The sequence below is a fragment of the Balaenoptera musculus genome, chromosome 9, assembly GCF_009873245.2.
Source record: "Balaenoptera musculus isolate JJ_BM4_2016_0621 chromosome 9, mBalMus1.pri.v3, whole genome shotgun sequence".
NCBI classification, from domain to species: domain Eukaryota; kingdom Metazoa; phylum Chordata; class Mammalia; order Artiodactyla; family Balaenopteridae; genus Balaenoptera; species Balaenoptera musculus.
This window is the reverse complement of record NC_045793.1, coordinates 49,276,696-49,293,256: the sequence shown is the minus strand read 5'-3', so window position 1 is coordinate 49,293,256 and position 16,561 is coordinate 49,276,696. Positions and strand designations below refer to the sequence as shown.

Sequence of the window (16,561 nt, the reverse complement as noted above, 5' to 3'; positions counted from 1 at the left end):
TGGGGGGGCGGGTGTTTTCCTAACATCAGTTGATTTCAGGTTCTCTTCAAAAATCCCTGTCTCCTTAATTATTTAAGTTGGATGAAACAACAAGTCCTCTTTTAGACCTGATATATTAAGTTCTAAACTGTTCTCTAAGGTCGTGCTCAGACGTTCAGTTCCAGGAAAAACTCGCGTGACTCAACACAGATGGGAGAATGAGAATTCTCTGAGAATTCTCACAGTTGAGAATGTTTTTACTAAAAGGTGAACTGCTACTAAGTAACTCTGATATTCAGTTATTTCAGTTTGTTATATCCTGATATATTCTGATATTCCAACAATGTTCTGAATTCATAAAGCACCTCTTCACCCCAGGGTTTAAAAGTTTCACTCAAACATAAATCCATTAATCTCCAAACTGCCCTATGAAGTCAAAAGAGTATATTCTAACTCTGCACGCAAACTACTTCCAGAATGAGCTTATAAATCAGTCATGTTTCGGCCATATGAACAGAGAACTACAACCTGCCTCTCCCCATCAGAGAAACAAGAAAATTCCATATAGAAGTTGATTTTTAAATAATCTCCTGCAAATAACTGAAGACTGAAAACATTTTTCCTACCCCGTTAAAAAGATACATTTAAAAAATAAACATGTGGCAGATACGAGGTTGCTATAAATTCTGAAAATGGCTTACCTATTAATGTAACTGAGGGCAACATAGGTTGGCTGCTGTAATTCTTGTTTTTCTAAAACACGTGGATCCGTATCTGAAATAAAAACACAATTATGATTTTTCAGCTTTCACATCAGAATATATGTGGCTACCTAACCTAAAGTAACAGAGGCTAAATGGAGAAAAAGATTAACTTAGTAGAGCACTTTTTAACGAAAACTCAGTCAGCAAAGCACAATCATTTGTTCATTCATTCATAAATAACAAGATATTGCATTACTTTTCAAGAGAATTCCAAACATCAACAGTGATAAAATGTCCATCTGTCACACAAACTCTTGCACAATCCCCCTCATAAATATTGGTTTTCACTGCTTAAAGTTACAATGTTGGCATGGTTTTTGGTGGTTAATCGGCCTAAGAAAGAAAGGCTCTGTTATAATTATGCTCACTTCAGTGCTGGAACAAATTAGTTGCCATTGGAAAGCTCCATCAATCTGAAAATCTACTGAGTATTGTTCTTATTCACTGCATACTTTTCTGGGTTCGGATTCACATTCTAGAGGGCAACTCTTCTCCTTCTTAACTGTATAATGAGTTTATTATAACTTTTCTAGACTCTCAATCAGAAATTCTCATGCTGGTTCAGAATCCACAAACACCACATTCATCAGAGGGTTTTTTTTCCCCCTTGAAGAGAGAGAATTCAACACCAGAGCAAACTTCCCTAACAGTGCTTCTCCAACACAGCACCAGAAATGCACTTTTAACAACTAGAAATATATTCAAACTTCTCACGTAGAGAAATGATTGTGCTAAGTATATGCAAAAACAATGTTTCTATAGTAAGACTACAAAGAAACGTGAACACATTTTTGTTTTCTTAGAAAAAGGTTCAGACATTTCACACAGATTTCATTACAACCTCGTTTAAAACCATCTCATTATTAGAACTCTTCCAGCTGCACTTGGCAATAACACCTTCTTTGATGTAATGACAGATATCGTTTCAAGCACCTTGGTACAGGAAGTGTTTACTACCCATGGTTCTTGTAAGATACACATGCTAACTCCAAAGTGCGTTAACAGGTGATGGGGGTAGGGGGTGCAGACACAGTGGCATAGAGCACAGGTGGCAAAAATGACAGCATCAAAATCAATTTACAATGCTTTCCACTCCCAGACTAAAACTGGACAGTAGTGGCGATTTTTTTATTGGTGTTATAGTTAAGAATCTCATGTTCACTTTATTATTTTTCCTATGCCAAGAATTTCAGGGACACACTATTCAGAAATCCTGCTTCCTGGGTCGTTGCCATCGCAAGCCATGAAAGCCAAATTCTGAAACAAGAGACAAAGGTTCTCTGAATGGCTCCATCAAGTTGGGTCTCGAGGTTTCGGCAGCGCAAGTGAGGACAGATCAGTAACTCAGCATTTCCTCTGCCTCCTATGATGATTACATAGGCACCTGAGGCTGTTTGTATTGATAGATCCCTGGCCTACAGCAACACTGTTTTCTTTGTTCCACCATCTTCCATAACCTAGGCTAGATTTATGCTCACATACCCTCAAATTATGAGTGGTGAAATGGACTTCCAGAAGCTTCCAAATGCCTTTCCGTAACAACAACAACAACAAAACCATCTGGAAGCACCTCAGGCAGGATTCTCCTGTTTTTCTAGAATGCAGACCCCGGTAACCGACAAGAAAGTAGAACTTCCAGACACGTCCACCAGGCCTGAGACATCTCTTTCAGATTAAATGTTTCCTTGGGCAACCTTCAGAACATCCATGAAAGCTTCGTGTTCTTAAAACGAAATTAGGTACTTGGTGCCCACAAATCAGGAGAAGCCTGCACAAGCGCTACCAGAGGAAAAGCATCAGGGGCTGGTCGCGAATAGACATCAGCTCCGTCACCCGCTTCCTGGCTGACTGGCGTGCAATGATCGTGACTCACCATTTTATGGATTTAATTACACTGTGGAGCACTTCGCATTCAGTAAAAGTATAATGGCCATCTTCGTTATTTCTCCCTCCCTGACCAAAAAGTAACTGTCGGATGCTAAAAACTCTCTACAGGAGAGGACTGGAGCGACAAGGGCCTTGGGTGTTCACAGCAGGACGATGACGTCCTCCTCGTGAAGACGGAACGTCATTAGCAGAATGAACTGGAGAGAGTAACACGGTCCATTGGAAATTGCTGACTACAACAGGAAGAACTTCTTTAAACCACGTGCTACACCATCGAGACAGTTTTTGCACAAGTCGCTACGATAAGAAATGTGATATGAAGTGCCGTGGCCATAGTGCACAGTCTCCCAGATATTTCTCTGGCTTGTTTATGGCACTGATCAAAAGGTGAACCTGGAACGTTGGCTACCGCTGCCCAGAGATAAAATCCACCTCAGTAAATGGTCTGTGGGATAGAAACGCTTGAATTTTTCATGGCCACACGATGTTCCTTAAACTGGCAACTGGCAAGAAAGTAAAGCATCCCATACTGCGGCTACCTACAGCCCCATACAGCAACGCTCTACCACTCTTATATCACAAAGAAGGCACAGGAAGATGAGCCCAAAATTTCTCAGCAGGGCAGGGCACAGCCAAAAAAAACCCACTAAGAGTTAACTCTTTTCTGTCTCACATCACCCCTTGCACACTCACAGATTTCAAGCTGACTGAAGATAAAAGAATTCAAATATGAAAATGTATTTTAAGATGTCCAAGCAATAAAAACCTATCAACTTCAAAGTTTCTAAAACATAGCACCCTCCACAGTAGACAGCAATGTGCTTCTTCTACCATTCCTAGTTCAGGGTAATAGCTTGAACGCACAGTTCTACAATAAGGACGAGACACAAAGTGGAAGCTTGCTGTAGCTCATCTGGTCCTACTGCCCTGTGGTTTTATAGAGTCAATTAAACGGCAAAAGGCTCAGTGTCGCAGCACCAGCTCCCACGACTTCTCAAGTAGTTAAGAGAAAAGCCAGGCAAACGGCAGAAATAAGGAAAGGACAGTCTTCAGACCCTTCTGGATAGGAACTAGAGTTAAACATGACGAAAGGAGGGCAAACAGCACACCTTGTTCAATCAGAGAGGCCTGTGTCCATCAGCTCTGCTGTCGCTGGTGTTGGGAACCAACGTCTACCAAGTGCCTGGATTTGGGACCTCTGTTGAGTCTTTTGTAGCGCTATCTTCAAGTTTCCAGGAAAACTCTACCAAGGTTGTTTGCTGGGTTAACAGAAGCTAACTGAGGAGCTCATGGGCTTTGGCTGTGCTTCAGCTAGTCTACATTGCTGGGATTTATATGCCTGGATTTATTTCCAATTTAAGAATGTCAGAAACCAGCCATACTACCTCTCAACAAGACTAATGAGGCCTCTATCAGCAATAAGCTATTTGCAGGCAGCAGTGAGGGGGAGACAGGATATCACGCCGCCCCTGCCCAAGAAGGCCTTCTTCAAATTCTATATTCTCCAAATGCTGGGCTCTTTGCTCCGTGTGGAGGGCAACAGTGGGAGGCCTGAGATGACGTGAGTGGGAAGGCAGCCCCGGAAGATCCTGGAGAGGCAAAGGCCCACCCAGCCAGATGAGGGATACTGAAGGTCTGGGATGGAAACACCACTTTTCTGTGGACTCACTTGGTAATAATTAATGGGCACGGTCTGTTCTCAGTCTTCCCCCCAACAGCTGAACTCACAAAACCACAGAGTTTTAGTTTATTCAGCAGAGCCTTCCACAACATCCCTGGCTGAGCGCGTGCATCCCTCCTCCTTCCTCTGCATTACCTCATCCCCAGCACTGTCCCCGCACTTGTGTCACCATAGAGGCAGACGCTGGGCACATCCTTTCCCCTTCCCACATTTCTCAGAGATGAACCATCTCAATTCCTTTCCTCTCTCCAGCACTCAGCTCAGGGGCAGGCATGTAGGAGATGCATCATCATTATTAAATGGATACACTAATTTTATGACGAGAAAATGGAAGATTTTGGGTCAAACATGGCAGATTGATCAAAGGCGTTTTTTTCCTTCACCATCCAAGGCCCCACTAAAGGAAGAAATAAAGGAATTAAAACCTCTCCAGGGATAGGAAAAAAAGGGGAGACATCAGCAGACAAGTGGTTTGGACCAGTGTTTTGGAAGATGGAAAACTCATACAGGAGTGACAAGTGACTCAGAGAGTAGAGGAAGCTATAGTCTCAAGCGCCTGCAGCGGGGGAGATGCATGGGCCAGGAGGGGAACCCAATGGGTTCCCCTCCTGGCCCATGCTTCTAGCCCCGAGAGGCCCTGGACTTGGAGGTGCCAGGTGTGGCAAAAGGCAAGGAAGGGAAGGTTCAGGGCTGAAAACAGGAGAATTGTTTAAAAGGTTGATTATCTAGAGACACTGAACCAGGAAACCAAGCACAGCGGAGATAGAGGGGGAGTGGGGAGAACACAGGGCTGAAAACAAGGGGATTAAAGTGGAAATATACCTACTTCACTGGTCCCAAGAACACTGACAGCCAGGCGGGAGGATTCCTCTCTGATTAAGCTAAGTGGGCGCAGAGAAGAGATCGCCAGATGCCGACATGTGGCAATTCTTTGATTAAGTGATTTCCCTGCAGATAAGTCTATGGTCAACGAGCTCCATCCATGCCTCTATCCAGAGCCTCCCATCAGGTTTTTATTGCCTCAGTGTCTTAAATAGGAGCCAAGAACAGTCAAGGAGTGATCATTAGACATTTGAGGGAAAGTCTTGAATGTGAATGGAAGATATACCAAAACAAATAAATGGTGGGAGACAGGAGCAAAGGAGCAGACAAATTGAGGCTTGGCAAGTTAAGTGACATGCCTATTTACACAAACCCAGTTAACAGCAGGGCTAGGACCAGAAGCCCTGCGTCCTGAGTCCCATTAGGCCAGCATTTTGACCATTTAATGCTCATCCTCTGAAGTCAACTCATTGCTACCAACCAGTTGCAACACTGGCCTCCATACAATCTTTACAGCTTTCTTAAAAGCCCAGCAAAGTTCTGTTGCAACTTTCACTCCACTTTTAGGACTGAATTTTGATGAACCGACAATTTACGAAGACCAACTTTTAATTCACAGCTAGTTTACTTCAGCTGCTGAAATAAATATTTCTTGCCGGCAATGGTCCTTTCAAAAATAAAAATAAAAAACCCTACAATTGCACATAACTGGCCTTTGAATGGATCAACTTTTCCTTCGTTTATAGACACGTCATTTGAAACTTCTCCCAAGCCATAATTTCCATTACAGGGCAGTCAGTGCAAATTACAGTGAGATTCTTGCCTTTCCAAATTCAACGTGAAATCCAGATGCAGTTAAGTGTTGCTGTAAACTTTATGAGTTAAATATCTAAAAGTCGGGGACATTGTGCAATACAATAACGCCATCTATTAAAAAAAGCATTTATGTTCCCATTTGCAGCCTGAGTTTTCCTCCACAAGTGAATGAATAAACGTTATTCAACCAAGAACCATTTGGACAATGCTCTAGGAGGCTCATTTATAAACAAACACAGCCTACTGCAGCCTTTTTAGTTTCCGGCATGACCAGAGGGTTAAAGTTATTAGAAATAGACAGTTCTGACCAGGATGCTTTCTAACTCTTCACCAACCCATCAAACTCCTAGGATCATTGATGACTGCTTGAGAGTGGTAGCTATTTTTCCCCAAGTATAAGGTGTGTAGCCTTATATGTATGACACTCTCAGCCTGCACTCTTCAGCCAAATTCTCTACCTTGTTACCTGGGACAAGAGAGACTGCCAGAGTCCATCGTGGCTGCCAGGTATGCTTGTGCAGTGCACAACCTGTACATCTGTATATAGCGACCCTGAAGACTGGGGTGCTGGGGTTACACAACAACAAAATTCTTCCAAACAGGAATAAGGCCAAAACTTAGTCCCATTTGATCTTACAGGCATGTGTGCATGTACATGGACGTGTCTGCTTTCCCCAGAAATGAACCTGATGATGGATCCAAGTAGCATGTGATACAAAAGACCGTAAAGGAGCTTCTATGTCACCGCTGCCCATGGGAAGAGCCTAAAAGCACGTATCTGGAAGAAAAGAGAGCTGCTGGTGGGTGAAGGTAAGTGACAAAAGAGAAGGCAGGGAAAATGTGGCTCTCGAAGTCCTCTCTGCAAGGCTGGAAGGGCAATGGCTGTTCATGAAAAGAGACCTTCAACTCCTTCTGCCTAAAATTGTTCGCCCAAGGAAATTCTACCCATCTTCCAAGGCGCTGGCCTATGCACTACCTCTACCATGCGTTATGCTACACACATTTGCCAATCTGTCTTAACACCCCACCAAAATGGAAGCTCCTTAAGGGACCAGATCTTAGAAGCCACAAACCCTAAGTCCAGTGCTTCGTAACTAATCAGTGAACATATGCTGAACAAATAAATGAATGCCCTGGGCATGCATAACACAAAAGACATAAAGATAAGCATTCAGCTCAGACTATTCAACTAGGAGAGTCAGACGGACAGGAGAGGAAAACAGACCCAAGTGTAAGTGACTGCCAGTACAGAGAGATACTTATAAGAAAAATATATACCAGTAAGCACAGATGTGCAAAAGGATAGAAAATGATGCAAAATTCAGAATAATGAGAGAGAGGGGCAGAAAGGGCTAATCTGGGAAGGATTTACTGATGAATAGGAACTGAGTTGGGTTTTGAAGGAAGGGACTTAGGCATAGGCAGTGGTTCATAGGTGAGGTTAGGGATCTGAAAATGGCATGAAGTTTGAAGCAGAAAGCACAGGTGAGAAGTCTGTGGGTACCATGGAAACGTGGGCTGCAGAGCCGATATTCATTAGTTATAAAATATTTATAGAGATACTTTAAAACAGTTGCTCTGAACTGTGGGCGATTTTGTCCCCCACCCCCAGCCCATCAGGATGTTTGCCAATATCTAGAGAACAACTGGGGTGAGGATGCTACTGGCATCTAGTGGGTAGAGGCCGGGGATGCAGCTGCACATCCTACAGTGCACACACAGGACAGCACCCCCCAGCCCCCACAAAAGAATTACTTGGCCGAAGATGCCAATGATGCAGATGTTGAGAAACCCTGTGTTACAGCTCTATGAATATTATGAGGATGGAGCTATTGCTTCTAGATGATAATCTCTGTTATTTTCCGTGGTCTAAATCAAACGGCTGGTTAGGAGGCTACAGAAGATACAAGACGTTGTTTGGACTTACAAGAGCTCAGACTTTCTTCATGGAGACAAAGATACTGAGTTCATTTCAAGAAAGACATACTGCACTCTTGTCATGCACTAGTTGCAAAAGGGAAATTCTAAGTCAGTAGATTTACAACTGAGCAAGAAAGACAACACAATTCACAGTTAACAATAATCCAAGACAGACTGATCTGTGCCAACCTGGAGCACTACACTAGCTGCTGTAGAAACAAAACAGGATTCTCTGGGCGAATCAGAGAAACTTCTTGAAAGGAAATTTTACATGAGCCTTGAACTAAATCTCTAGTCAGAAAAGGTAAGAAAATGGTGAATCAGAATAGAAAACGGTCTGAGCATTAGCAGAAACAAGCAGAGACAGGGGCAAGAAAGCCAGTGTGGCTGGAACTCTGCACGAAGAGCCTCACAATGCAGATCATGCCCACGTCCTGGAAGGCTTGAAATGTTCTCCAAGAGTTTGGACTTAATTCCGTGAACAATGGAGAGCCTCAGAAGGAATAAACTGATACGGTCCACGTTTTAGAAAAATAACTGGTGGTGGTGTGGAGAATGGGGGGAAAAGCTGGAATAAAGGAATATAAGATTTGGTGAAAGTAGAAATGGAAATACACAGTTTTTCTTGTGTTACAGATCTGAGGGCCTCATTACCAAAAGTAAGGAAGAAACTAGAAAGTGAAAAGGGTTTGACAGGCAAGAAAAGGAGGTCTGCTTCTGATGTGTGGTAAGACATTTTGCAGAACCAAGAAGACTCAAAGGAAGAAGAGATAAAAGGACTCAGGACACAGATAGGGACTGCGGCACTGTAGATTCCCACCATAATGCCACGTTCCAGCAGGCACTGGAACCAGACCATGTCCCGCAAAATGAAACGACGATACAGCAAAAACCTGACCACTCTGAGTCAAAACTTGGTTATCATGTAACTCAGCCAATTCAATAGGAAGTACTGACTGAGGACTTAGTAGTAGGCCTAATAAAATTCCAGCAGGGATAAAGAAAAGCCAGAGGTTGTACTGCATTTGAAACCAAGGAATTGGCAAATTTCACAAGGGAGTGGATATAAAAGAGTGGGACAAAAAGAGAACTGAGTCAAAATGTACCCCGAGTTCAGTGTTTTAACTGATTTGGTACCCAAGACTCTAAGGCTCACTACTGTAATCACCCTCCCATTGGAATCCCTGCTCCCACGTCTTGGTGATGCTAAGGATTATAATGCAACTCCACACCAGTCAAACTGCCTCTGTTCAATACTAGCTGTATAACATCTTTAAGTCTTAGGGTTTTTTTTCATCTGTAAAATTTTGATAAGGATAGTACTTTTGCGTGAGTGCTGAAATGAGGATTAAATAAGTAATGTGTTAGGTGTAGCTACTTGTTGGTTCTTTAGCCCGTAGAATGTTTTGAAATCAAACTCTGTACTGTTGTGGATTATCTCCATTTTATAGTCAGTGGCATAATGATGCATAGATGATCTAAGAACTCATCATTCACATAATGTAGTGAGATTGCTGGCTACCATCCGGTAGTCATTTCCCCCTTCTTCCTCCATAATGCTTAGGAATATGGCTGTCTGGTATAAAGACTACATTTCCCAGCATTCCTTGAGCCAGGTGTAGCCCTGTGACTAAGGCCTGGCCAATAGGATGTAAGGCTTCTGGGAAGCGTCTTTAAAGTCATGTGCCTTTCCTTGTGGTTATTTTTCCCTCCTGCATCTACTTTGGATATGATATAATCTACAGAAGTCATACATGGCTGAGCAACACAATAGGAGCCTGAATCCCTGATCCCATGAAGACCCACACCTCTCTGAGACTGACCACCTCCAGACTTCTTGAAAGTGAAAGAAATAAACTCTTCCACTTAAGGCATGTGCTATGTAGGGTTTTTCAGTTACATGAAACCAAACCAGATCTTAACAGAAACATGAAACAACTGGAATGCTGGTTTATTTTGTTGGACTCAAAAGTTCTAATCTGATGTCTTGCTTTGTTTTTTTAGATTCTTAAAAAATTCTCTTTAACAATTTAATATGCCAGCTCATGGAAAGAAAATAAGAGTAAAATCACACCCACATCACCACACCATCTGTGGATCACTCTTAACCTGGGATAATTAAAGAATGGGAGAAAGAGGAGGAGGAAACCATCATGTCACATTATGGCTCCTTTGGTGGCTTTAGGACTTTCTCTAGAATTGGTTATTAACGGGCAATAATGAAGCAAATTGCACATGCATATTACTTCTGAGTTATGAACAATGCAACCAGCAGTAACCTTTGAAGCTGTCAGGATCTTTTCAGGCAAGCAATTAAAGTGAAAAATGAAAGTGTGCACAACTTCCATCACCCAGTACTACATGTAATAACACCACCTACAACACTGACATAAGAGTGGGACTCAGTCTGAATATTTATTAACGCAGATCTGTTCCCATTTGTTCCTCTTTTTTTTCCCTGTAACCCATTCCACCCCCACCTGCCAAATTTTTTTTTCTTCTTTAAAGGGCAGCTCTGACACCATGGATTGCATTCACCTGAAACCTCCATGCAGTGTGACATCCCTCCCGTCTTCACCTAAAGAAATTTCCTTTGCTATCCCTTGACCAAGATATAAATTTAGGGCAAGCCTGGATTCTAGAGAAGAAAAAGTTGATAAGGAAGTAAGCCCCAATTAGGACAACACAAAATCAAGATTAAAATAATTAACATACAGGAGGCCAAATATATGTCAAGTACTGTGTGCTAGGCACTGAAGGCCCCTCACCCATCCTCCAAAGGTCCCAGTTCTCAAGTAGTCCAGACTCTGGAGGATCTGACTTACAGTGATCTGTAATAAAAATGATCTGGTGTAAAAAATATCTGATTTTCTGCCAAAGTGTAGCTATCACTCCCTGCTTGCATATGTTTTGTGATTTAAGTACTTGGAAGGACTTAAAGAAATGGCAGGAATAGACACAGAGGTAAGCCACTTGGAACAGGTCTTTCCAAGCAGAGAAGAAACCCGTGTTCTGAGTTCGAAGACGTGAGGCCTATGGGTCCTATAAGCAAGTTTGTCTCATTTGGTTTCAGCCATTTCTATGCCGCCAAATACCTGGAGACCGGTGCTTCTCAACCAGAACTGCTCACTAGTATCGCCTGGGTAGCTGTAAAAAATTCTGAGGCCTAAGACCCATCTCCAAAGATTCTAACATGCAACCAGAAGAGGGATGAAGATCTGGTTCGGAAAGTCATTAAACCAGTTTGCATTTTTCCCCAAGCTAAAAAGACAACTGTAAAACCGGAAATGATTTATTGAAAGTAATTTAAAAGCTTTATAAATAAATCCAACATCCAGTAAAACCTCTAAATTCAGACTTCACTTGAGGCTCAGGTCTTCACCACCCCCATCCCCCCGCCCCAGCTTTTTGCTTTCTATAGAGAAAGTGCTAAGCTTAATGATTATGTAGACTATTAGCGTCTTCATGTATCTTTAAAAGCAAATCACAAACAACCAAATACCAGCGGCCCTTGAATTGTGCGCAATTTTCATCCACTCAATAAGGGTGCTCTGACAAAGACCTCTTACTGGGACACGCTCCCCCCCGCCAACCTTTTCCTTTTGGTCACCGATTTTCTTCACAGTATGTCCCTAAAATGGTAAGACTGCATCCCTCGAAGTCTTCCATGGCTCAGAATTTTCTGTCATTCAGATTGGCCCCAACCAGTGTGGTTTTCCTTGCTGTTATTATTCACCTCACTTAGAAATCAGGTCATAACCAAGCATATTCATTTTGCATTTTGGAAGCCAGTTAAGGATTTGGCAAAAGGAATCACCCTCATTACTTCTCGCCTCCCAGGGAGGCAGAATCATTGCTTTAAAAAGAAAAGAAAGAAGAAATAGCTGAACATCTGGAAGTGGAGTGACCTGACTGTTCTGCCTAAGAGCCATCAAACACAAGGGCACAAATCAGTTACAGTTTGCCGGGGTGGAGGGCTGATATGCAACACTCTGCCTGGTGGGCTCTGGGATGCCTCATGGCATCTCCGTGCCCAGATAGCAGCCAGGAATAGGGTGCGCAGGCTCATGGGCCACAAAGGTTATGCAGTTTTCGGGGATTTATTCCTCCCCGTTCTGTGTGGGTTGTGCACTCATTCTACTTGCTAATGAGGAGGGTCACATGCTGGGCTGCCCACAGATCAATCTCGCTGATGGTGTGAATTTGGGCGTCTGGGAAGGCCCTGGCACCTGGCAGACGGCTCCTGGCATTCTTGGCTTCTATGGAAGAACTTCTGGGAAGCAACTCTAGACTTTCCGGGTTGTTTTTTTTTTTCTCTCCAAGGCTTTAATTTCTTTAGACAGGCAATATAATATTCATGGGCACAGTCTGCTACTTAATTCTGTGACTTGAGCAAGTTTCTCAGCCTAAGTCTCAGTTTTCTGATATAAAAGACAGCGATTCTCAGTTCCTACACATTATGAGGTTATTATGAGGATTAAAAGAGACAAGCCATACAGAGCGTAGTGGCTGATACATGAAATACTTAATAAACCTCACCTGTTATTATTACTGTAGGTAGTCAGGTCTGAAAGCATTTACTGTTTACATTGCCAGACCAGATTTGTGAACAACCAACTGTTCTTAAGTAGCAATGATAACTGACAACAAAAATAGAATTAGCATTACTAAGTGCCTACTATGAGTCCATGCAGAATAAGCTGCTTTCTCCGTGCAATCCTCATGAAAACCCTGCAGGGGAGGTACCTCCCCCATCCCTTTCTCAAAGGAAAATGTAAGGCTCAGAAAAGGTCCAGATCACACAGCTCGGAGATAAGACCTCAGATCTAGGTGTGACTTCCAAGTGCAGCTATTTGACCCTGACCACCACCTAGTTCTACCACACTATTCAATAGCAATGCTCTCAAACTAAATGGCCAACTGGCCTGTTCTTGATTTTATTCTCACTAAAACACTGCTTCATGGATAAAGCAGTGGAATGCTTTGGAAGCACTGCGACAAAAAACATGGACAAATTCTGATGAAAACCAGAACCTGGGACACAGGCTTAAACAGTTATTTATCTGCATCTCCTAGTCAATTTCTCCTCTGGGTGACTGATCTAAAAGAACACCAGATCTGGATCCAGAAGGTATGGATTCTAGTCCTCGTTCTAACTAGTTCCAACTTATAACTTTAAGCAAGTTAGTTTCCTTACCTATGAAATGACCATAATGATAGTGCACCCACCCCACAAGCCTGACATGAGAATCACCTTTGAACTGAGCGATTCCAGCATAAACTCTAAGGCTCCACCTCCGGCTGCCAACCTAAGGTGGCCTTGGAATTATCATCCCTCCAACAGGAGCAGCCCAATGCAGCCACATTAGCTACTTGTTAGTCTCCTGAACGAATACTGTGTGGGGAAGAGAAAGATCAAACTATACACTGAAATAGTGACCTGAGTTACTTGTATAGAGAGTTTAGACTTCATCTTCCTTCATCCCTGAAGCTTAGAGAGCACATGCATACGCACTGGTGTTACTTTTCTCCCGCAAGAGTAAGGACCTTCATCAGAAAGCTCTCCAATTCCTCTTCCAAAGAGTCATGTGTCTTGCCAGTGGAGACAGAAAACTTTTTGGCTAGTTTTCAGCTGAGTTTATTAAGCCATTCTGACTAACTAAAAACAGTGTGATCAATTAACTTGCTTTATAGCTAAAAGGAAAGCCTTTCAATTTATAAACCAAAACACACTGAAGTGATTTTATCACACATTCAAACCAAATGCAAAACTCCCCATAATGCTTGAGTAAAACAGGCATTATCAAAGTAAGCACAAGACATCGGATTCCTCAGAGAGGTTCAGGAGACTTTGGGGATTTGGTAAACATTACTATCAGCTGAGTTTCAGAAAATGGAAGACAGAGAGGCTGATGGATTTTCTCAGCTTACTGGAGATGAGGCTTAGTACTCTAGACATGGATTCAATACCATGAAGATATTAAAAAAGGAATGGCTTTAAAAAGGAATGCAGAGATAACATATACTTTTTAAATAGATATGTTCTTTGCTGACCAGACATAGCCAGGCTGCCTGTCGTTCTCTTTCCCCTTCAATCCACCTCCACACTCTAGGACCTAGCTCAGTGTGTTCCCAACATTTCCACGGTATGATACGTATTTTAAATTGTAACCAGTACACTTCCCCCACAGAAATACACAGAGGGTTCACAGAACATTACTCAACTTCACTGTATGCAATGCACATATTATTTCATTTTTTAAAATGTTGGGCTAGCCCATTTAATTGATTTTATGACCCATTAATGAGTCCCAAAATGGTGATTTTTTAAAAATGTGAATCTTGCTAAATTACAAATCAATAATATCGTGCATTAATAAGCCCACCCCACACAGGACTACTGTTTATATGATAAAAGATTTAGGTAAAATACAGAAGATCCTTTACAATTTGGCTCCAAACTCATCTTCCTCAGTTCTTTTCATGCAACTCCTAACTTCATCTCCTCCTCTGCACATACCTCGTTCACATGCCATAGCTTCTGTTCTGATGACCCTGTCTGCCTCTTCAGGTCCACTGCCTGCCCTTCCCTGCCCTGTTCTGTGCCTCGAGCTAGTTTACCCAGACTCTCTGGCCAGGTTTAGCCAATGGGAAGCACCAGTAGGAAATCAGAGGGTAGAGAGAGAGAGAGAGGTATTCTGCTGATAAGCCTTTGTAACACAGGCTGTTTCCCCAACTTGGAACACCTGCTCCCCACTTCCCATAGCCATGCTCAGATTCATGCTCTAAAGTCCACTACAAGGGGTACCTCCCCTCCAAAGCACTCCAGGAACCTACTTCGTAGAATTCACCCTAGTACACACCTCTATTAAAAGGATGAATTACGCTTTCAAGTGTTTATGTCCCAGCAGACTCAGCTTCTCCAAAGCCAGCACCCGGTTTCTCTTTGTCCCCCGCACTTAGCGCGGAGGCTGGCACGTAACTGTGATCACTGAAAGGGTCAATAAATGAGTGAAAGGTAAGAGGATCCTTAATTATCAAAATGACATCACAAGCATATGCCAGGAGGTAGTATTTTCTAACAGTGGTGGCTATAGAGCTACCTCATCAAAATTCCCACTCTGGGGTGACCTAGTCTATCTTTTCTAAATGTAACTGCTGGGAGTCAGCTCCAGACAACTGCTGCTTACCACCGCGTGGTAACCCGGCTATCTCTGGCGGTGACTGACTAGCTCCCCAACGATCCCGCATCACCTGGCAGCCTGTTGTCTGCTTATTATGCTAATTACATTTTACTTGAAAGATATAATTATTGCTGCAACTCAAGGAAATAATTAATGGCCAATTTCAGTGGGCAAAAATATTCATCAATCAAGTCAACAGACAAGAGAGCTGCAGACTTTAAGAAAGGTCCTTAGAGAAGAGAAAAAAAGACAATCACCTAGAGATTTCTCCGTTCCATAAATATAGGTTAAATCTATTCAATTACAGTCTCTTGAAAGTTTACATTTCAGATTTACTCCAATGACTCCTAGTGAAGTCTCGGTTTAAACTTTTGGGTCCTAAAATGCATTGCTCAACAGAATTATTTCATCACCGTATTGCATGAAAAGGTGGAGGTGATAAGGCGGAGACAGCATTCATTTCATACTGAGTCTCTTGAAAATGTTGATTCACTCAAGGGTTTCTCAACACAACAAACATCAGCCTCTGTTTTCTTACATGAAAGGCAGGGAGGGAGGTGTCCTAATGAGAACACTATTTGGTTTGCCAGATGTTTACACCATCTTTGTCCCATATAAACACTTGGCCTTTTAAACCCGAGGGTGAGAGGACGTTTTAAGTTCTTCTAACACCTCGGTAATCAGGGCCCAGAGAAATATTTGCCAATGGAAAACAACACAGTGATCCAGAGATCAGATCAAACCTACGCTTACTATTGAAAGGTACTTCAATCCCCAAGAGCATTGATATGTCCCTCATATAAATGATACACAATCCCTCACCGGCCTGTTCCCCACAGCCCTGCTCTTCAATTCCCTTCTATAATATCCTCAGATTTACGTTGACTGTATATTTACTAGACGTGTCCCTCCCATTACATTATAAGGGGCTTAAGGGACCAGAAGGCAGCATACAATAATTGACAGTCGAGTTTATTTTTTACACCAAAAAATATTTCCAAGTTTTCATTTAATTTTAAATGCTAACAACCATATTCTAGCCTCCACATGCTCAAAAAGCTGCTTAACAGTCCAGAAAGAAAAAAAAAAACTTTTGTTTTAAATAATGTTCACCATCCACATCTTAATAGTCTGGACACGGAAGCATTTTTCATTCAGAGTAATGATCGCCAGTAAGAATAATATAATTATAACTGAACTACTTGGTCAGCTAAATCACAACCAGAAATGCACTGGTATGTATTTCATTCACTGTGTCAAAAAAATCTTCATTCTGGACCATCAACATCGCACTAAATTTTGATCTGTCATTGAAAACAGGTTGCTTCTATTTCGGGCTTACAGCATGGTAACAGGGGACAGCAGCTGGCAAAGACAGCTAATATTTCATATTAAATCTCCCCACCTGACCTTCTGAATCAAAAGTGGAGAGACTCATGAATAAGGAATTATTTATTATATAAATATCTCCTTTACTTCTTAAAAAAAAAAATCTCCGAAAGCATGGA

General features: G+C 42.3%; 1 protein-coding gene across 2 annotated transcripts in view; it reads right to left on the bottom strand.

Moving 5' to 3' along the window:
* JAZF1 (JAZF zinc finger 1) overlaps nt 1-16,561 on the bottom strand; it is a 353,802-nt gene that overhangs the window by 168,697 nt on the left and 168,544 nt on the right. For both annotated transcript variants that reach the window (XM_036864576.1, XM_036864577.1), the window contains exon 2: nt 681-753. In XM_036864576.1, coding sequence (XP_036720471.1) covers nt 681-753 — 73 coding nt within the window. The remainder of the gene's footprint in view (nt 1-680; nt 754-16,561) is intronic.